Source organism: Apium graveolens, chromosome 4, assembly GCF_009905375.1.
Source record: "Apium graveolens cultivar Ventura chromosome 4, ASM990537v1, whole genome shotgun sequence".
In the NCBI taxonomy this organism is placed as follows: domain Eukaryota; kingdom Viridiplantae; phylum Streptophyta; class Magnoliopsida; order Apiales; family Apiaceae; genus Apium; species Apium graveolens.
The window spans coordinates 296,984,951-297,009,034 of NC_133650.1; the positions used below are offsets into that span (position 1 = coordinate 296,984,951).

General features: G+C 35.7%; 1 protein-coding gene across 1 annotated transcript; it reads left to right on the forward strand.

The window, feature by feature from the left end:
- Positions 1 to 461: 461 nt before the first annotated feature.
- Positions 462 to 23,756, forward strand: LOC141719864 (uncharacterized). The gene is made up of 4 exons (XM_074522229.1): positions 462 to 648; positions 14,175 to 14,227; positions 14,587 to 15,249; positions 23,277 to 23,756. The coding sequence occupies exons 1-4, from the start codon at positions 462 to 464 to the stop codon at positions 23,754 to 23,756; spliced, it is 1,383 nt and encodes a 460-aa protein (XP_074378330.1).
- The last annotated feature ends 328 nt before the right edge of the window (positions 23,757 to 24,084 follow it).

Below are 24,084 nucleotides of genomic sequence, written 5' to 3' on the forward strand. Positions count from 1 at the left end.
GCCAGGGGAGGAACTGGGGGGACCGAAGGGAGCCCCGGTCCCCGCCAACTGCGGAATAACCCCAAAATTTTAATATAAAATTTTAAAATTTCCTATCAAATTTTTTTTTGGTCCCCCTAGATTTAAAAAAAAAATTGAAATTGAGAATTGATTATACAAAATTTTATTGATTTTGTTAATTATTTCATTCAAAATAATATTGATTAGATGGAAATCATGGAATTTGTTCATTAATCTTAATAATTAATAAATAAACATATAAGATAAAGATAGTACAATTTGAAAAAAAAAAGATGTAAAAAAGATGTTTAAAACTAAAGTCTAAAAACAGAACATACTTGTTCAGTTGTTCTGCTCCGGTCCCAAAACCCCCAATACACACTATAGATACAAGTTACAAAATTACAATCCCTAATATCATCTCTCTTTATCTACTCTAACTTTGCATCTAATCCGTAAATATGAGTAAGAGAAAAGAGATTACATCATATTTTCAACCCAAGAAGAATCAAACAACTACTTGTGAAGATGAAGAACCTTCTGCCGCCTCAATTGAAGTCACTGGAGGTGGAGTTGAGCATCTGATTTTTGGTGGGATAAACAGAAACTCCGAGCAAAATCCTCAAAATCCAGAGATTGTTAATGAAGGTATTGATTCTGAGAACATTGATGAAATTATTGATTTCAATTCGTTAATACGTGTGTTAGGTCACACTTTCACTGTAGAGGGGGTGAATACAGTGTTTATTACAATCAAATCAAACTTCAAGAACTTATGTAACAGAAAACAAACTTTATTTAATCAATAAACTCTGTTACAATCTGGAACTGTTATCTCTCAGTGATGAACAAAATATCACGAGAGCTGCTAGGGTTATAGTAAATAATATTCTCGATAATGATAACACTTATAGTGTAAACCCTATGTTTGTGTTTATATACTACACAGTTACAAGATAATCGCTAATTGATATGGAATATAATTCTGCTTCCTAAAATATATCAATCAGATATCTTCTATTCCAAGTATTCCATTCTTCACGGAATTCCTTCTTCATGCATATCTCTTCTTATGTTTATCTTGATCTTCTTAACTTTAATCAGCTACTGTCCTTATCTGATCGTCCTTCAGCACTTAAGTTCTGATATCTATCTCCTGATAACATAAGTACTGATATCCCTTAAGTTCTGACTTCCAGTATAAGTACTGATCAGTTAAGTACTGATTTGTTCTGTTCAAATAAGATCTGAAATCTAAACATAAAATATATTAGCCATGGCATTATCAAATATATCTAACAATCTCCCCCAACTTGTAAATTAGCAAAATATACAAGTTTAACAGATATTTGATGATGTCAAAAACATTAAGTACAAATGCATGAGAAATAGACAAGATAACTACAACTTACAGTCCTTAAAGTTTTTACCAATTCAACTTCTGATAACAACTTCAATCTGTATAAATATCAGAATTTAAGCAGTTGTAGATCTTTGACTTGGCTTCATCATTTTCTGATCTCTCTGATGTCAGGAGTTGTTCTGAGATAATTCTTCAACAAACATTTCTCAGCATATCTGAGTTCATCAATCATTCTCCGTTTGACATCTTTAAGCTCTACAGTATCTTCACCAGTTTGAAATATTGCAGCTCTGAGATCATTAATCTTTGCTTTTCTCAACTCCCGATCTAGTCTTATGACATAAGCTTTGTTAGACTCTAGATTGAATTCAAGCCCCTTAATACCAAGATATGTTCTGATCTGTGCAGTATTAGGCTTCATATCAACAATATCACCATTGTGATCTCTGTACTTTGGAACATATCTGCTGTCAGACTTAACAGAATAAAGTCTTTTCTGTCTCTGAATCTGTTCTTTTAAGTAGTTTGCAGCAGTCTCTGTTATTCTGTTATCCACTTGAAGTAAGAAAAGTACATGCTCCAATTCTTCAAAATACTTCAAAGGAATAGCATTTTGTCTTATATGATAAACCCTACCATCTGTCATGAAATACAACATAATGTATTCTTTCAAGTAGGTATGGTAAACCATCTGTACAGATTCTAGTTGATTCAATCTCTCAGGAGTTGCTCCAATACCTGGTTCACTCAAGGAAGTTGGATCATCGGTAGTGTTGTGTACTCTTCTTTCATCAGCACTTCCCAATCCAGTTTTATCTCTAGCTTCCTTTCCAGTAACTACTCTTGCTTCAAAACCACTTGAAGTAGTCTTCAAAGATTGAGTCTGTTTTGCTTTAGTGAATCCTGGTAGGAGTGTTTTAGATTTATTTTCTGATATCAAGTTAACTTGAGCACTGTCAGAGGTTACTTGCTTCTTTTGAATATCAGAACTTACAATTTCTTGACTCTGAACAACTTGAGCCATGTCAGAGGTTGTTTTAAGAACTTTTCTTGAAGTCAGAGCAAGATTATCTTTTCCATCAGTAATTTCTTCTTCCTCAGGAGGTACATAAGGCTTGATAGGTTCACCAACCTTTTCTTTACCCTTGGATCTTGGATCTATCTGTGGTTGTGATCTAGCCAAAGTTTCTTCAGTATGTATCCTTTCTTTGATCACAATGCCTTTAGATTTTGGAAGTAACTTTTTACCAGAAGCTTCAGATTTATATGTGACTTTCTCTGATTTAAGTCTGGCTTCTTCTTCCTTTAAACTTTCCAAGTCCATCCCTGGATTTTCTTGAAGAAATAACTGTCTTGACATTTCCTCATCAAGATCTAGAAGTTCATCAGAACTTATCCTTTTACCAGCAGCAGAACTTATTCTTTTCCCAGTATCAGAACTTGTTCTGTGACTAGCTTGTCTTGATGTAAACCTTCTACCTTGACTATGACCACCACCCATTCCAGAGTTTCCTTGGTCATCTTTTCCATCATCCTTTCCTTGCAGTGACTTGTTGGTTTTGCATTTGGACTTAATTACCTTCTCCCCCTTTTTGGCATCAGCAGGTAATAAAAGAGAGATAAGTAGTTCCACTGAGGTCTGGATTTCAGTAAGTTGCGATTGCTGAGAAGCTTGATTTGTCAGAATTTGATCAATCTGAGCTTGTTGCTTCTCTTGAGTTTTCTCAATATAAGCAACCCTGTCAATGGTAGGTTGGAAGAACTTTTTCTTATCAAGTTTCCAAACTTGTTCCTGTTTAATAAAGTTCTCCTGAATCTTGTGTAGCTCTGCATGAGTGTTGGAATGAAGACCTTGTAGATGTTTAGTACTCAATGCAGTGACTCTAAGCTGGATTTTAAAATCATCAGAATGTAACATTTCATCAGCTTTAGTCAAGTGCTCAGCAAGATGTAAAGCATTTGGAACACATGAAACTGAGTTCCATTCCTTAGTCCACTCCTGACCTGCAGGAGTTTCACTCCAAGGTACTGGTGCATCCCTGATAACAAACTCCTTTAGCAGTTCAGACTTAGGAAGAGTCAGTGGAGGAGTATGTCCTGAAGGACCTGCTTCATCAGCATCTACAGTTGTAGCAGCTTCACCAGTATCTCCAACATTTGCAGCATCAGAACTTAAAGAATCAGTATCTTCTGATAAGACAACTGTGTGAGTAGCAATGGAGGCTTCAACATCCTCTAATTGCTGATCTGATACTAAGTTCTGATCAACAGCCATATCCTGATGCTCACCTAAAATCTGATCATCAGCATCTTGATGCAGAGAAGGTGTTAGTGATAACTCAGGAGTTTGAACAGCATCAGTAACAGGTGTTGTGGAAGGATTATTTGCTGTTGGAGCTTCTAAGAAAAGTATTTCAGGCACAACCAAGTTCTGAATATCAATTTCAGCATTTGTGCCTGGATCAACAAGAGACCTAGAAGGTGAATTAGCCTTGTCAGATACAGGTTCCTGAGATGGAGTTGATGGAGAAGAAGTGACTGGAGCAAATTCCTTGTCTTGTGAGATCAGAGATTCCTGATCCCCTTCCTTAGCTGCTTCCTCCTCATCATCTGAAACTGGCCTCTGTGCCCTCTGTTTCTTGTACTTCCTTGTTGATTTGGATTCCTTGGGAGTTTCAGGAACCGTCATACGTCTAAGCCTCTTGAGAAGCCTAGAACCCCCAATTGCAGAATCCTTCTGAGAAGTTGCCTTCTCAGCTTCATCTACCACAGGTTCTGAAGAGGGAATCTGATCCTCAGAATCTGATTCATTTCTCAAAGTAATCCTCCTCTTCTTCTGAGATGTTTGAGGAACAGTCTTTGTTCTCTTTGGCTTAGAGGATGTAGGCTTCACAGTAGGTGCTGAAGAAGAAGGTTGAGCAGTCTGTGAAGTGGAGAGATAGGATTTGAGATAAGTTCTGAGGGTAGGTTGAGTAGAATGAGAGGTAGGGACTGAGGTTGATGGATTTTGGTTATGGTGAGTTGGTTGAACATTTGAGTAAACAGATTTGTAAGTAGCAGGATCAACATTTACCAGAATCTGTTTCACAGACTGAGGAATCTGTAATTGTCTCACCATTGATTTCTTTGTGTCAGCATTTATCAGGTCGTTAAAGTACCTTTTTGCAACCTTAAAAGGTGGGGTTTGAGTGCTGACTAACTGGGGTTCAGCAGTACAATACGTATAAATAAGTTGACAGAATCTAGCAAAATAAACAACATCTCGATCCTCTGTCATCCTATCTCCAATAAAACCAATTATTCCAGTTGCAAAATCAAAATGAGTTTGATGGATAATAGCATACCCGATGTGCTGACTCAGAATTGGGATGGCATCAAAATTTGAACACTTGTTGCCAAAAGCCTTGGTGATGCAATCGAAGAAGAAACTCCATTCTCTTCTGATATTAGCCCGTTTCAACTGTCCAAGTTTCGTCAGACTCTTTTCATATCCCAAATCAGTCATTAACCCTCGAAGTTCTGATTCCTCTGGTATAGAGAAGGTACAATCTTCTGGAAGATGTAATGCTCTTCGTACTGTACCAGGAGTGACTACATAGGAAGAATCACCCACTTGGAAGATAATACTGGGAGTTCCTCGTTTACCACCATCATCATAAACTCCAGTCCTCCAGAACCGCAGAACTTGTTGACTTGAAAATAATTCAGGCTGAGTTAAGGCGTACCCAACCTCACTATGTGCAAGAAGATCTTGCACAAAATGCAATTCAGATGGAGCTTCAGCATGATCAAGAATTGCAGCATAGTTGTTTGGAACAAACTTTGCTCCATCAATGATTAAATCCTTTGGTGCCATGTGAAAAAATATTGAAATTCAAGTATGCCTGTTAGGTGTTTGAGATAATATCTGTATGAAAAACCAACGTGAGAAAGAATGAGAAAGAGAGTAAAAGTAAGAAGAGAGATAAAGTATAAAGAAAGTAAAAGATTAAAGAAATCTTCTCTCTGTTGTTCTTATACTCTAAAAAAAATGTTACCGTTGGACACCTGTCAGACATGCAGTAATAACGGATAGTTACTGGGCTCGAGAAAACAGGAATGATTACTTACCCAGTTGCCTTGTTTCAAGGAAAAACCATTTCAGTTATCAAGAGACACAGGTTTAATTCAAAATTGAAACCGTTAGCACTGATTGAATTGTTTTTCACTGCAACATTAATATTCTGAAAATGAATCATGTTAAAAATGACCGAGATAATTTCGATGAATAAGTGCTGATAAAGAATCAGAACTTAAAAAAAAAACAAAATTTAAAAGGTCATCAGAATATCAAGCAGGATTTAACAACACAAGATAAAATAACTCAGAGACAAAATCTTGAAGTAAAAACAGTTTTCATTAATATATCAAGTCAATACATATATGAAATAGAGATTACATCAATACAAGATTTGCCCTAAGCTTCTAATCCTAACGTCAACAGCTTTAGTCCTAGCTAAGAAGCCTGACAAAGCTGAGGATGAAGAAGAACAGGAAGAAGACGAGATTAAGTCATCTTCCTCTTCCTATCTTCGACAAACAAGATGGCGAGTCGTATGATTCGCTCTTGCTGACAGATAGCTTCTCGCCTTTCCTCCTCTAGGCGCTCCAGATGGTGATGGTAATCCATCTCGAAGAATAGAAGGTGAGCCAGCACCTCCTGTGGGACAGAGTCCCAGATCTCCTCAGGAATGGCTGTTATATGCCACTCCTGCTGCCACTCGGCACAACTGAGCTCCATTGTGAAGGTTTGTGTGTTCAAAAACATGTTGTATCGAACCATTGTGTTTTTGACAGAAGAAGGAGGATAAGTGTGTGTGATGGAAAGACTAATGTGAAGTGGCTGTGTATATAGGCAAGAGAATGCCAAGAGACGCAAAGATATTTAATGCTGACAGGTAGAATTAATTCTACCTCGTCTCCCTAGACTTTGAAAAAGAATAACAGTCATTGGAAAAGGAATGTGCACATGTAACAAGAGTGAACTGTTCAAGGACGAGTGCCATTATGTTTTAACCATAGACTATTAATCTTCCACTTCAACATTTCGAAATTGATCTGAGACTGTTACCAAATTTTACTCACAGATAAGTCAAGTAAAGGGTTAGACTGAAAAGTCAGAACTTAGACCTATACCAGAACTTAACAGTCATCAGAACATAATGTCTTAACTCGAACAAGGAATATCTATCTTAGTAAATACTCATACAAGTTCTTAGTTATGAATGCCAGAACTTAATCATCAGAACGTGTAACTAGAACTTGTCCTCAGAATTTGTGCAAAAGTGACACAATGACTGTTTATCTAAAATAACATAGACCACCACAGAAATTTCATCATTCATATGGAGTGATGTGTGTGTGCATTAAGCTAAATAACAGACAAAGAGTAAAGTCTGATCTACTTCAGTACATCTTAGAAATAAGTCAAAATTAAAATTTTGCTAAATAGCTGTCATTATCCTGAAACCTACTGATAAATGAGTTCATGCATGAGTCCACCTCAACTGTTTTTGTGCTAATTTTATGCATCTTTTGAAATTCTATTTTACAGAGGCTTCTCAGTGTAAGTGAGTCACGACTGCTTATCAGAATTTATGCTATTATCAGAGTATTTCTCCAGTAATCATAGAGTGTGAAAAGTCACCAAGAAAAAATATTTTGCTTTTCTAATGAATATTTACTTAATACCAGCAATGCACTTGGGTCGTCCCATTCACATTTTTACTCTAGATCTCAAAGGAGTACCTGATATTATTCTTTGATTCTTTTTCTTTTTCTTTTGATAAGTGAGGTTTATCAGCACTTAGTACATTCAGCAGTTTTACTAGAATCAGAACTTAAACAGATGAGTAGCATTATTCTAATTTGGGACTTAGTAGTAAGATGAATAAAGTAAACTAAACTAAGCTCAAGTATCAGAATTTGCTTGTGTCATAAGATTTCCACAGAAATAATTACTTCTTTCATGGGATCATTTGTTTATTGAAGACTAGTAGGTCAGTATCTTGCACAATTATCCTCATAGGGTAGAATAGTTACTGAAACAGACATATCACTTATCAGAGTTTAGAAATATGTATCAGACAACAATCAGTACTTAAAAACATTTATCAATTAATGCACAGAATATACAAAGAGATTAATTCTGTAAATACTGATCATAAAGTCTGATAACAAGTTTAAGCAGATTTAGAGAAAGAACCTGAAATCATTCCAAGTTCATTTACCAATTTTGTAAAGGTAGCTTCACACAGTGGTTTTGTGAAGATATCTGCTACTTGTTGATCTGTGGGAACAAAATGCAATTCCACTGTACCTTCATCCACATGTTCCCTGATGAAATGGTACCTGATGCTGATGTGCTTTGTCATAGAGTGTTGAACTGGATTACCTGTCATAGCAATAGCACTTTGATTATCACAATAAATAGGGATTTTGAAATACGTTAACCCATAATCCAGTAACTGATTCTTCATCCAGAGAATCTGTGCACAGTAGCTTCCTGCAGCAATATACTCTGCTTCTACAGTTGATGTGGAAATTGACTTTTGTTTCTTGCTATACCAAGAAACCAACCTGCCTCCAAGAAATTGGCAGCTACCACTGGTGTTTTTCCTGTCAATTTTGCAACCTGCAAAATCTGCATCTGAGTAACCTATTAATTTAAAATCTGATTCTCTAGGATACCATAATCCTAGATCAGCTGTTCCTTTAAGATACTTAAAGATTCTTTTTACAGCTGTTAAGTGAGGTTCTCTTGGATCTGCTTGAAATCTTGCACAAAGACAGGTAGCAAACATGATATCTGGTCTACTAGCAGTTAGATAGAGAAGTGAGCCAATCATACCTCTGTAATCAGTAATATCTACTGAATTACCAGTATCCTTATCCAGTTTTGTTGCAGTGGCCATGGGAGTGGATGCACTTGAACAGTCTTGCATTCCAAATTTTTTTAGCAAGTTTCTGGTGTACTTAGATTGACAAATAAAAGTTCCTTCTTCACTCTGCTTGACTTGAAGGCCCAGAAAATAACTAAGTTCTCCCATCATACTCATCTGATATTTTGACTGCATTAGGTTGGCAAACTTTTTGCAAAGTTTGTCATTTGGAGACCCAAAAATAATATCATCAACATAAATCTGGATCAAAAGTAAGTCCTTGCCATGGTTGAGATAGAACAGTGTTTTGTCAATAGTTCCTCTGTTGAATCCACTTTCCAGAAGAAACTGAGCTAAAGTCTCATACCATGCTCTAGGAGCTTGCTTAAGTCCATAAAGTGCTTTATCAAGCCTGTAGACATAATCTGGATGTTTGGAATCTACAAAGCCTGGAGGTTGTTCAACATATACTTCCTCTTCCAATTCTCCATTGAGAAAAGCACTTTTCACATCCATTTGAAAGACAGTAAACTTTTTGTGAGCAGCATAAACCATGAATATCCTTATGGCTTCTAACCTAGCAACTGGAGCAAATGTTTCATCATAGTCAATTCCCTCCTGTTGAGAATATCTTTTTGCAACCAGCCTTGCTTTGTTCCTTACAATTATGCCATCACTGTCAGTTTTGTTTCTGAATACCCACTTTGTACCAACAACCGATCTATTCTTGGGTCTTGGCACTAAGGTCCAGACTTTGTTTCTTTCAAATTCATTCAACTCTTCCTGCATTGCTTGCACCCAATCAGCATCTTGAAGAGCTTCTTCCACTTTTTTTGGCTCAGACTGAGAGAGAAAAGAATTGTAAAGACATTCATTCGAAGTACCTGTTCTAGTTCTGACACCTGCCTCAGGATTTCCAATTATTAAATCAGGTGTATGTGATTTTGTCCACTTCCTTGCAGATGGAAGATTTTCTCTAGAACTGGATGCTCCCCCATGATTCATGCTGTCTTCGGTTTCATTTTCTGATGCTCCCCCTGAAACTATGCTCTCTGAGTTGGATCCTTCAGTATTTAGATTTTCAGTACTTGGCTTATCAGAACTTGACGAATCTGAATTTGAAGAGCCAGATGTATGTTCTGATGCTTCTTGAGATGTGATAATATCTTGAGTATGCTCCCCCTGCATTGGTGCATCTTTCTTTGACGTAGTCACCACAGTTTCAATAACATCAGAGTTTAATCCATCAGAATTTACAGTATCAGGACTTAGACTGTCAGGACTTGAGGTATCAGAATATGAATCTTCATTTTCAAAACTCAGCTGATTATGATCAATGCAATCTTCAAGTCCAGTGATCTTCTTGTCATCAAAAGAGACATTGATAGATTCCATGACCACTTTTGTTCTCAAATTATAGACTCTGAAGGCTTTTGTAGAAAGTGGATATCCCACAAAGATTCCCTCATCAGCTTTTAGATCAAACTTGGATAGCTGTTCAGGATGAGTCTTGAGAACAAAACACTTACATCCAAATACATGAAAGTATTTGAGATTTGGCTTCTTGTTCTTCACCATCTCATATGGTTTTTTTCCATGCTTGTTAATGAGTGTTGCATTTTGAGTAAAACAAGCAGTCTGCACAGCTTCAGCCCAGAAATAGGTTGGAAGCTTTGCTTCTTCAAGCATTGTTCGTGCAGCTTCAATTAGAGTTCTATTCTTCCTTTCAACAACTCCATTTTGCTGTGGAGTTCCAGGAGCAGAAAATTCCTGCTTTATTCCATGATTTTTGCAGAACTCTTCCATTATCAAATTCTTGAATTCAATGCCATTATCACTCCTCAAAATTTTCACAGAATCTTTGATCAATTTATCCAGATGTTTGACATGATCAATCAGGATAGATGCAGTTTCACTTTTTGTGTGCAAGAAATACACCCATGTGTATCTGGTGAACTCATCTACTATGACCAACGCATATTTCTTCTTTACAATAGACATGACATTCACTGGACCAAATAGATCAACATGAAGCAGATAATAAGGCTCAAGAATTGATGATTCAGTCTTGCTCTTGAACGAAGATTTTCTTTGTTTAGCCTTCTGACATGAGTCACAAAGACCATCAGGAACAAACACTGATTTTGGCAGTCCTCTCACAAGATCTTTCTTGATCAGTTCATTTATCTTGTTGAAGTTTAAATGAGAGAGTTTCTTGTGCCAATTCCAGCTTTCTTCAGTTGAGGCTCTACTTACTAAACAGATTGCAGAACCATCAGAACTTGTTGAAAGCTTAGCTTCATAAATGTTACCACGCCTGAATCCCTTCAGAACAATTTTTCCTTTAGATTTACTAACTATTTCACAATGTTCTGCAAAGAAATCAACATGATAACCTCTGTCACAGATTTGACTTATACTCAGTAAGTTGTGTTTAAGTCCTGAGACCAGAGCTACATCTTTAATAATGATATTCCCAAGATTGATATTGCCATATCCCAAAGTTTTTCCAATGTTGCCATCTCCATAAGAAACACTTGGGCCAGCTTTCTCCACAAAGTCTGATAGCAGGGCCTTATTTCCAGTCATATGTCCTGAACATCCACTGTCTAGAACTAAAATATTTTTCCTGTTGCCCTGCAATCAAAAAGACCACTAATTATTAGTTTTAAGGACCCAGACTTGCTTGGATCCTTTGGCCTTTTTAGGTTTGTTAACATTTGCAGCGGATTTAGCATCAAATTTTATGTTAACAGTTTTCTTATCAGAACTTATACTACCAGACTTTGAATCAGAACTTACACTAGAAGGAACAACAGAAACTTTCTTTAAAGAAGGTTTTATTTGATAATAATCATAGTACAAACTATGATATTCCTTACAAGTATAAATGGAATGCCATAAACTACCACAATGAAAACAAGGATTTTGTGGTTTGTATCTAACAGACTGACTCTTAACTCCTGAATTTGTAGATAAGGAGTTAATATTCTTATTCTTCCTGCAAAAAGAAGCCAGATGGTTAGAACTTCCACAGTTATGACATGCTTTCCTAGGAGCATCAGGAACAGATTTATAGTTATTGCTTTTATTCACACCTTCCTTTCCATTCCTGTTTTTCCTAGGTGATTTTACCTTGTTTGCATTCTTAACATCTTTCAGCTTATGCTTAAGTTGCTTCTTTGTCATTAAGCCTATGTTAACTTCAGCTGTCTTTTCCTGTTTTAGTTTGTCAGAAGCTAATTCCTTTTTAACTTCTGATTTTTCATTTTCAGATTTTTCAGTTACAAACTTAACAGGTTTTAACTTCGGCTTTTGCTTATCAACAGGCTTAATTTCTACAGTTCCTTTTTCATTTTTATTTTCTCCATAGCCTAAGCCCTCTTTCCAGTTTCCACTGCTTAGCAAATTTTGAGTTGTTTTTCCAGAGTTAGTCCAAGTTCTTATAATCTCTCTCTCCTTTTCTAACTCAGTTTTTAGAGATTCATTCATTTTTAGCACTTCATCCCTAACATAAAAAGCATCATCTCTATCCTGCTGAGTTTGATGGAACATGACTAACTCTTTTTCTAAGAAATCATTTCTTTTCCTAAAAGCAAGATTTTCAGAAGTTAATCTTTCACATGTTAAAGTTTGATCTCTATAACTAACAAACATGGTTTTAAGATATCTTCTCAACTCATTAATATCATCAGTATGAAAAGCATAAGTAGTCTGAGGTACCTTTGTTTCAGCAGCTTCAGAACTGCTCTCAGAACTTGATTTATCAGCATTTGCCATCAATGCATAGTTCTCCTCACTTTCAGAGTCTGAGGTGTCTGTCCAGCTTTTCTGCTTTGTGACAAGAGCTTTGCCTTTGTCACTCTTGGTCTTCTTGCAATCAGGAGATATGTGGCCTTTCTCACCACAATTATAACATTTAACATTAGCGTAATCTCCTATGTCAGACTTTCCTACTCTTCCTTCAGATCTTCTGAAATTCTTCTTATCAGAACTTATGCCTTTTCTGGAAAACTTCTTTCCCTTCCTGAACTTCCTGTATGCAATCTTTGTGATTCCTTTCACCATAAGAGCACACAGCTTCATCATCTCCTCATCAGCATTAGTTTCAGGCAAGCTTTCAGAATCTGAGTCATCATCACTCTCAGAACTTGATGACTCAGTATCAGACTTTATGATAAGAGCTTTACCCTTGTCTTTCTTCGAGGAAGGTGGTTTGGGGGATTCCTCTTCAGCCTTGAGAGCAACTGTCCTTGACTTTCCTCATTTCCTCTTGCTTCTTTGTTCCATCTCAAGTTCATGAGTCTTGAGCATTCCATAGATTTCATCAAGAGTTGTTTCATCAAGATTGTAGTTGTCTCTTATTGTTGTTACCTTCAAATCCCAACATTCAGGAAGAGCTAACAGGAATTTAAGGTTTGTATCTTCAAGATCATACTCCTTATTTACTAATGACAAGTCATTCAAGAGTTTGACAAATCTATCATATACATCAGTCAATGACTCATTAGTCCTAGAGTCAGAGTGTTCATACTCTTGAGTGAGTATTGTCTTCCTGTTCTTCTTAACTGTTTCAGTTCCTTGACACCTTGTCTCCAGTGCATCCCATATCTCCTTAGCAGTCTTGCAGTTGATTACCCTGTTTGACATTACATTATCAATGGCACTATGCAATAAGTGTCGTACCTTGGCATCCTTAGCAATAGATGCTATATCTTCAGCAGTGTAATCACTCTTTTCCTTTGGTACGGTCATTGCTGCTTCACCTGCAACTACAACAGCGAGCTTGGTAGGTTTGTGAGGCCCTTCCTTGATTCTATCAAGGTATTCTGGATCTGTTGCTTCCAGAAACATGGTCATCCTTACCTTCCATATGGGATATTCAGATGGTCTCAATATGGGAACTCTGATAGTCTCATATCGACTCTGAGTTGATGTCTTTGATGATTCCTCAGTTTTGGTAGGCTTAGTTGGAGTTTCTGTGTCAGACATGATTATTTTTGGATCTTTAACTGTATGTGTGTTAACAGAAGGCTCTGATACCACTTGTTAGGTCACACTTTCACTGTAGAGGGGGTGAATACAGTGTTTATTACAATCAAATCAAACTTCAAGAACTTATGTAACAGAAAACAAACTTTATTTAATCAATAAACTCTGTTACAATCTGGAACTGTTATCTCTCAGTGATGAACAAAATATCACGAGAGCTGCTAGGGTTATAGTAAATAATATTCTCGATAATGATAACACTTATAGTGTAAACCCTATGTCTGTATTTATATACTACACAGTTACAAGATAATCGCTAATTGATATGGAATATAATTCTGCTTCCTAAAATATATCAATCAGATATCTTCTATTCCAAGTATTCCATTCTTCACGGAATTCCTTCTTCATGCATATCTCTTCTTATGTTTATCTTGATCTTCTTAACTTTAATCAGCTACTGTCCTTATCTGATCGTCCTTCAGCACTTAAGTTCTGATATCTATCTCCTGATAACATAAGTACTGATATCCCTTAAGTTCTGACTTCCAGTATAAGTACTGATCAGTTAAGTACTGATTTGTTCAGTTCAAATAAGATCTGAAATCTAAACATAAAACATATTAGCCATGACATTATCAAATATATCTAACAACGTGATCCTAGTTTGCGGAAACAAATTGAGACTTATCATCCAAATAAAAAAGATTTAATTAGGAGAGCATACATTGATCTTGGCCCATATCAACCTGTGCAAGTTTATCCCTTCTCTGGTCCAGAAAATCATCCCCGTCGATTTTAAAAGAGTTGGTTTGATAAATTTTCTTGGTTAGAGTACTCCCCAGAAAAAGATGCAGCATATTGTTTTTATTGTTTTCTTTTTGCTAAAAATCCATTAGGAAGGTGTGGCTCGAATACTTTTACTGTCAAGGGGTTTAACAGTTGGAGGAAAGTAAATAATGGAAAAGATTGTGCTTTTAGATGTCATGTTGGGAAATGAGATGGTTCTAATTCAGCTCATAATTTTGCGGCTAAATGTTATTATAATCTTAAAAATCAGCATTGTCACTTGGAGAAGATAGTGGAGAAACAAAATGCAGAAGAGATCAAACGAAATCGAATGCGTCTTAAAACATCGATAGATGCAATCAAATGGTTGACATAATCTTAATGGACTAATAACATGGACTAATAACATGGACCCAATATGCAAACGAGATCAAGTGATTAGTCCATGTTAAAGATACAACTTCTTTAACTTTAAAGACTGAAATATGTGCTATTTTGTCTCATCATAATCTTAATGTCCAGAACATAAGAGGTCAAGGATATGATGGTGTCAGTAATATGCGTGGTGAGTGGAATGGGCTGCAAGTCTTGTTTCTTAAATATTGTCCTTATGCATATTACATTCATTGTCTAGCACATCAATTACAATTAGCACTTGTGGCTGCAACAAGAGAAGTACCTCAAATTCACACTTTCTTTCAAAATATGATCTTTATAATCAATGCGGTTACTAGTTCTTCTAAGCGGCATGATGAGTTGCAAGCTAATCAAATTGCTGAAATTGAACATTTAAAGGAAATAGAAGAGATTCAAACAGGTAAAGGTCTCAATCAAATTGGAACATTACAACATCCCGGAGATACTAGATGGAGTTCACATTTCACTGTTATATGTAGTTTTATAAGAATGTATGGTGCTACTCGCTCGGTTTTAATTGACGTTGTTGCTCAAGGGACAACTTTTTCTCAACGAGGTGATGCTTTAAGTGCTATTAAAATGTTAATGTCTTATGAATTTGTATTTATTTTACATGTGGTTAAGGAGATAATGGTTATTACTGATCTACTTTGTCGAGCATTACAACAAAAGTCTCAAGATATTTTAAATGCCATGCATCTGGTTTCTACTACAAAGATGTTGATTCAAAAATTGAGAAGTGATGGTTGGGAGAGTCTCTTAGAAAATGTGAGATCATTTTGTGAACGACATACTATCTTGATTCTGTTGGATTTTAATCACAGCGGAGACATGGCAAAATACTTTTACACATATAAAATCCAAATAAAAGCATACAAATCATGAATAAAAATTCGAGGGATCGAATCTAACCTTTAAAATAATTCGGAGACAACGATCAGAGATCCTTAGCAGTTACTCCTCAAGTGTGAAGCACTCCACCGGTATCCACCAAGAAAACGATGTTAAGGAGGAGGAAGGAGATGGAGAGAATTGGGTTTTCTAAACTTTTTGGGTTTTTGGGGTTCTTATGTTCGAATAAAAATAGGGTCTATAATAGTGTATTTATAGGCAAAATTTTTAGCTGAAATTTTCCCATAAATATTATTATTATTATCCCATTTATTATTCTCATTAATAATTAAAACACCTTTTAATTATTAATCCTTTTTCTAAACACTTTAGAAATAATTCTCTCTCTTGATTTAATTTCCAAAAATTAAATCCTTAATTAATAATATTAAGAACTTTTCTTAATTAATTTATAATCAATTAAATCTCATTTAATCAATTATTAAATTTACCAATTAATTATTTATTTCACAAATAAATAATTATTAGCCATTATTAATTAATTCCTCCACCATAAAATCATTCTCTTTTTATGGTGTGACCCTGTAGGTTCAATATTAAGCCGGTAGTAGAAATAAATAATAATAAAACTATTTTATCATTATTTATATAAATTCTCTAATTTATTAAATATGATTAATTAATTAATCACATTTATTCTACATCGTGAGGGATACTTCTCAGCATATCGCGACTATCCGGATAATATGAATTCACTGTTTAGAATACCAAGAACATATTCAGTGAATAGTTACCGTACAATAAACTCCTTCTACCCTACAATGTCCCGATTAAATACAAGGCATGGATCTCGTGTCAAGCCTATCTAATTCAATCACTTGTTTACCATTTACTATGCGTAGTTCTATGCAAATTAGAAACTCCTTTCTAATTTCATTTACTCTGGCCAGAGATTCCTGAACTAGCATAAGTGGATCAGCCTTGAACATTCGCTTCCTTCACTGGAAGGGGTAGATCCTTTATTGATCATACACTATCTTCGTGTACAAATTCCTATACCCAGTAGAGCCCTAATAATTGTCCCTGGAGACTAAGAACTAAACCAAAGCATAGTTCAGTGTACACAAGATGACTATGATGACCTCGAGTCTAAGGATACTTGTACAACTATCACTATGTGAAGAACTGCTGACACGTGAGTGAACTCCATCAGTTGTTCAGCTGTGCGAGTCATGTTCAGTGAACTTATTCCATAATAAGCACCTACATACTAGCTATAGTGTCACCACACAAATGTCTATGAGAACAGACATCCTTCATAATGAAGCAAGCATAGTATGTACCGATCTCCGCGGATTATTAATTACCAGTTAGTAATCCTACAACCAGGAACTATTTAAGTTTAGAGTTGTCATCTTTTAGGTCTCACTATTATGATCTCATCATAATCCATAGAAAGCTTTACTCTAAACTATGGTATATCTTATTTAAACACTTAAATAGATAGAGCCCGTAATAAAAATAAAACAAGTCTTTTATTAATATCAATGAAATCAAAACAGATTACACAGGAAGTTATTCCTAAATCCTAATACATGATTGGACTTAGGACATATTCCTTTCAATCTCCCACTTGTACTAAAGCCAATCACTCTGGTATCTAATACCCATCTTGTCTATATGACGATCAAAGTGACTTTCATAAAGTAGCTTTGTGAGTGGGTCTGCTATGTTGTTATGTGTGTCAACTCTAATTCAATACAATATAAGAAATATTACCGCGCTCCCACTAACCCTTTTGTAGACGCATGGTTCATCTTCATTTTTGATAAAATCAAACTCTTTGATTATCTCATCAAAATGAATGTTCCATCTTTCGAGAAGCTTGCTTTAAACCACATATGGTTTGCAGCAGCTTACACACTAGGTTTTCATTTCTCTTGGAAAGAAAACCATGTGGCTATTTGCCAGATCTCATAGTCGTAGTAAGCAGCAATCGCAAGCAAAATCCGAACTGATTATAACAGGGCTACAGGTAAAAGGTTTCATCAAAGTCAATCCATTGCCTTTGTTTGAATCCTTTTGCCACAAGCCTGGCCTTATAGGTCTCCACCTGGCCATCTGCTATAATCTATCTTTTGTATACCGTATACATAGATTCCATTCTGGATTTCATGGCACTTTGCCATTTCTCTGAGTCAACACTACTCATAGCCTCATTATAGGTCACAGGGTCGTCATCATCAATGATCGACAACTCATTGTCATTCTCAATGACAAGGCCATATTACCTCTCAGGTTGGCGAGACACTCTCCCTGACTTACGAATGGGCTGTTCCACAAAAGGTTGTTTAGTCAGAACAGGTGTTTCCACTTGATCCGTAGTAGTTTGTGCTTCTTGAACTTCATCAAGTTCAATTTTGCTCCCACTGTTTCCTTTAAGGATAAACTCCTTTTCCAAGAAGGTAGCATGTCTGGAGACAAACACCCGATGATCGGTGTAAAAGTAATACCCTAAAGTCTCTTTAGGATATCCCACAAAACTACATTTTACGGATCGATATTCCAGCTTATCTGGGTCAACTTTCTTGACATAAGCTGGACATCCCCAAATCTTAACGTGTTTAAGACTCGGTTTCCTTTCTTTCCATATCTCATACAGAGTTTGAGGAACAGATTTGGAAAGCACCTTATTCAGAAAATATGCCGAGGTTTCCAATGCATAACCCCATAGGAATACTAGAAGATTTGCATAGCTCATCATGGACCGAACTATGTCTAACAAAGTTCGATTTCTCCTTTCAGATACCAATCTGGAGGTGTCCACTGGGAGACTATACCATTTACTTTGAGATAATCTAGAAACACTCCATTAAAGTATTCACCACCTCGATCTAATCGAAGAATTATAATACTCTGTTTGGTTTGTTTCTCCACTTCATACTTATACTCTTTGAACTTTTCAAACGCTTCAGACTTGTGTTTCATCAAACACATATCCGAATCTAGATCTATCATCTATGAAAGTAATGAAGTTTGAAAATCCACCCATGGCTTGCTTAGACATTGGTCCACATACATCTGTGTGTACCATTCCTAGCAAATTTGCAGTCCTCTCTTTATGTCTACTAAATGGAGACTGCAGTGCCACTATGAAGTGAGATTTTCATCATCCCTTTTCTTTTATTAGTTTGTTCAATCTGAAGTAAATTATGTCACATTTATGCAAACCATTATTTAAAGTACCACGTCCATAAAGAATATTATCTCTAAGAATAGAACATTCATTATTCTCAATAATAAATGAAAATCCAGCCAAGTCTAACATGGGAATAATATTCCTCACAATCGAGGGAACAAAATAACAATTATTTAAAACAATAGTCTTGCCCGTAGGCATATGTAAATGAAATGATTATACATCTTCAGTAGCAACTCTTGCTCCATTTCCCATCAGTAGAATCACCTCTTCTTCCTCAAGAGTCCTACTTCTCCTTGGTCCCTGCAATAAATTGCAGATTTGAGAACCATAGGCGGTATCTAATACCCAAGTAGAAATTTGATTTAATGACATATTCACTTCTATCATGAACATACCTGAATTAGAAGCGGTAGTCTCACTACCCTTCTTCTTCTTCAATTCTGCAAGGTAAACCTTGCAGTTCCTCTTCCAGTGCCCCACCTTGTTACAGTGAAAGCAAACAACTTTGCTCTTGGGGTCTTCAGCTTTTGGTGGAACCGGCTTTTCTTCACCTACTTTCTTCTTCTTGGAAGAATTCCTCTTCCTTTTCTTAGGATTGGAACCTTCAACAATTAGAAGAACAGAACTCTTCTTAGGGGGAAAATTCGATTCCGCAGTCTTCAACATGTTGTGGAGTTCAGGCAGGCTGACATCCAACTTATTCATGTGAAAGTTCACAACAAACTGCGAGAACGAACTCGGAAGTGATTGCAAGACCAAGTCTTGGCTCAGCTCCCCATCCATGGCAAAACCAAGTTGTCCAAGACGTTCAATCAAATTGATCATCTTAAGTACATGGTCATTCACAGATGATCCCTCAGACATCCTACAACCGAACAACTCCTTCGATATCTCATATCGAGCTGTCCTCCCTGCCACATCATACAACTCTTGTAGATGCATGAGGATAGTGTGAGCATCCATATGCTCATGTTGCTTCTGTAGCTCAATGTTCATGGAAGCTAGCATGATGCATTGAGCAATATTTGCATCATCTATCCACTTACGATACATATAATGTTCATCATTATGTGCATCACTAGCAGGTTCAGTAGGCTTAGGTGAGTCAATCACGTATTCCAGCTTCTCAATCCTGAGAACAATTCTCAAGTTTCGAAGCCAGTCAGCATAATTAGGACCAGTCAATTTGTGAGCATCCAGTATGCTCCTGAGTGATAGTGCAGAAGACATAACGTACAAAGTAAATCTGTAAATGATAAACACATAACAACACTTAGCAAATATTCGATTTCATTTTAAAAACACTATATGAATCGGGTCTTTATTCATAAGTGGCTCCCACTAGTTTATCTAATTTATTCAACCCCCTACGTGAAAAATTAAGCATTCATAATGCTAGTGGGAATAGGGATCCTATATTCCATTACACAACCCCGGCTGTAGCACGAACCGCCATGTAATGTTCAATAGGTAGACAACTCTTGTCAATTACATCTTATGTTATTCCCTAATCAAACTTTAGCCTCTTGAATAATTTAGTCTCGGCTGTAGCACGACAAACTCAATATTCTAAGTCAAGTCTAACCTAACATTCCGTACAGTTGAATCAGTCCCCAAAGGCCCACGGCTGTAGCACGTACCGACCTTTAGATTCTTATTCAATGTACACATCTCTATGTAATAGACAAGTATTTCTTATTTCAAAATCAAAGCCCTCGGCTGTAGCACGAACCGACAATGATTCAAAAATAAGAACTACTTTCTATCATGTTGGAAGGCTATGACCGACACAAGCCCGTTGTATCATTGGCCAATTACTACTTGATATTATTTAATTTTAGAGGGATTATATTACGTTACAATCATAATCATATTATAAAGAAATTCTTCCTTTTAAATTAAATATTTCAAATCAATAATCAGATGATTCCCAGATCGGGTGGAGCATTGTCAAGAGGCGTCACTTAATAACCCTTTCTTACAGATAGAAATCTGTTGTTGACAGAATCATCCTTTCTCTCATATCGAAAATTCATATTCAATTACGTGTTTCATAAACACAAGAATCTCATGATTGTATTCATAATATTATTCTTAAGGTTATGAAACAATTTCACTATACTAGGTTGTCTAACAAACGCCTTATGTTCATTTAAGTTCACCTAAATCTATCATCGCATGATAAACTAAGCATATATCACATATATCAACATGAATAAACATCAAGGTAGGCATGTTATATCATCTAGCACATTAGTCTAAGCATTATACATCTCTATGTATCACATGAAGCATTTAAAAGCAATTAAAAACAGTTAAAAACAGCTTTAAAACACTTTCGGAATTATAAAAAGTTCAAAACTTTTATATAAACTAAAATTGATCACTCCATTAGATCCGTCTCGGAAAAACGAATCCAATGGTATATTGCACGCCCAAAACGGAGTTACAAAACTCCCAGAAAATCAATTTTAATATGGACAGTCGGGTTGTAACGCATTACAGGAACGCGTTACAAGGCCTGTAACGCATTCCGGTGATGCGTTACAATCCTTTTAACCAATTAAAAGGTGTAACGCATTCCGTGAATGCGCCACAGGTGTGTAACGCATTCCCGGAATGCGCGACACCCCTTTTTTTTTCTTGCAGCAGCCGCCTTTTGCTTTCCTCGAAAAATGAGCCGCCTGACACCACTGTTCCTTTGTCTGCCTTCTTTTCTTTCCGTGCAACAGCAACAACATATGCAGATGTATAGATATATATATACATACTAACAATTTATATATATATATATATGATTATTTAATTATGAATTTAATTACAAGAACTTCAAAAATTCATAATAAAAAATCTATACATCATAAAATTATGAAAAAAATACCCAGACGATCTACAACACTTGTAGAACCCAGATCAACATTCAAAATAATTCTGAGAAACGATTTCTCATCAGACAAAATTAATCCATGATATAACTTGTAAAAATCATAATTAATTCATACAAGCACATAAAATTCTGAAATTTTTACCACAGATCTATATGCATACAACCTATGCTCTGATACCATTGTTGGATTTTAATCGCAGCGGAGGCATGGAAAAACACTTTTACACATATAAAATCCAAATAAAAGCATACAGATCATGAATAAAAATTCGAGGGATCGAATCTAACTTTTAAAATAATTCGGAGACAACGATCAGAGATCCTTAGCAGTTGCTCCTCAAGTGTGAAGCACTCCACCGGTATCCACCAAGAAAACGATGTTAAGGAGGAGGAAGGAGGTGGAGAGAATTGGGTTTTCCAAACTTTTTGGGTTTTTGGGGTTCTTATGTTCGAATAAAAATAGGGTCTATAATAGTGTATTTATAGGCAAAATTTTCAGCTGAAATTTTTCCATAAATATTATTATTATTATCCCATTTATTATTCTTATTAATAATTAAAATACCTTTTAATTATTAATCTTTTTTCTAAACACTTTAGAAATAATTCTCTCTCTTGATTTAATTTCCAAAAATTAAATCCTTAATTAATAATATTAAGAACTTTTCTTAATTAATTTATAATCAATTAAATCTCATTTAATCAATTATTAAATTTACCAATTAATTATTTATTTCATAAATAAATAATTATTAGCCATTATTAATTAATTCCTCCACCATAAAATCATTCTCTTTTTATGGTGTGACCCTGTATGTTTAATATTAAACCGGTAGTAGAAATAAATAATAATAAAACTATTTTATCATTATTTATATAAATTCTCTAATTTATTAAATATGATTAATTAATTAATCACATTTATTCTACATCGTGAAGGATATTTCTCAGCATATCGCGACTATCCGGATAATATGAATTCACTGCTTAGAATAACCAAGAACCTATTCAGTGAATAGTTACCGTACAATAAACTCCTTCTACCATACAATGTCCCGATTAAATACAAGGCATGGATCTCGTGTCAAGCCTATCTAATTCAATCACTTGCTTACCATTTACTATGCGTAGTTCTATGCAAGTTAGAAACTCCTTTCTAATTTTATTTACTCTGGCCAGAGATTCCTGAACTAGCATAAGTGGATCAGCCTTGAACATTCGCTTCCTTCACTGGAAGGGGTAGATCCTTTATTGATCATACACTATCTTCGTGTATAAATTCCTATACCCAGTAGAGCCCTAATAATTGTCCCTGGAGACTAAGAACTAAACCAAAGCATAGTTCAGTGTACACAAGATGACTATGATGACCTCAAGTCTAAGGATACTTGTACAACTATCACTATGTGAACAACTGCTGACACGTGAGTGAACTCCATCAGTTGTTCAGCTGTGCGAGTCATGTTCAGTGAACTTATTCCATAATAAGCACCTACATACTAGCTATAGTGTCACCACACAAATGTCTATGAGAACAGACATCCTTCATAATAAAGCAAGCATAGTATGTACCGATCTCTGTGGATTATTAATTATCAGTTAGTAATCCTACGACCAGGAACTATTTAAGTTTAGAGTTGTCATCTTTTAGGTCTCACTATTATGATCTCATCATAATCCATAGAAAGCTTTACTCTAAGCTATGGTATATCTTATTTAAACACTTAAATAGATAGAGCTCGTAATAAAAACAAAACAAGTCTTTTATTAATATCAATGAAATCAAAACAGATTACACAGGAAGTTATTCCTAAATCCTTATACATGATTGGACTTAGGACATATTCCTTTCAGATTCTAGATATGAATGCTCCCTACTTTGATGTGCTTAAATCTCTTCGTCGACAAGGAAAACAAAAGCAAATGGTGACAGTGGAACATCATTACCGAGTAGAAATCTTTACAGCTGCCATAGATCAACAATTACAGGAGCTAAATAATAGATTCAGTGAACAAATGATGGAGCTTCTCATTTTAAGTGCATCACTAAATCCTAGGGATGGTTACAGGTCTTTCAACATAAAGAAAATTTGCAACTTAGCTGAAAAGTTTTATATAGAAGATTTTTTGGGAGATGAAAAAATCCATCTACAGTGTGAACTACAACATTATGGGTTAGATGTTCCGGTTCATCCAGATTTGAAGAATCCGTCTACTCTTGGTGATTTATGTCATGGATTGGTAACCACAGAGAAAACTGACATGTATCCATTAGTTGATAGACTATTAAGGCTTGTCTTTACTCTTCCAGCATCTACTGCAACATCTAAATGAGCTTTTTCTGCTATGAAAATTGTGAAAACAAGTCTTCGCAATCGAATGGAAGATGAATTTCTTAGGGATTATTTGATAGTGTATATTGAAAAGGAGATTGCGGAGACCATTGCTGTCGAGGAGATCATTGATTCTTTTTATTTGATCAAAGAAAGGCGTGCACATCTCAAATAAATCGGTATATTTTCTACTTTTATTTATTTTGGTGCCCCCATGTTAGATTCCTGGTTCCGCCCCTGATGACAGCATTGAACAAAACCACGGTTGTAGCTCGTGTTCCATCCCCCTCTCAAATCTTCTTCCTTTTGAACAACATGTGGATGCCTCC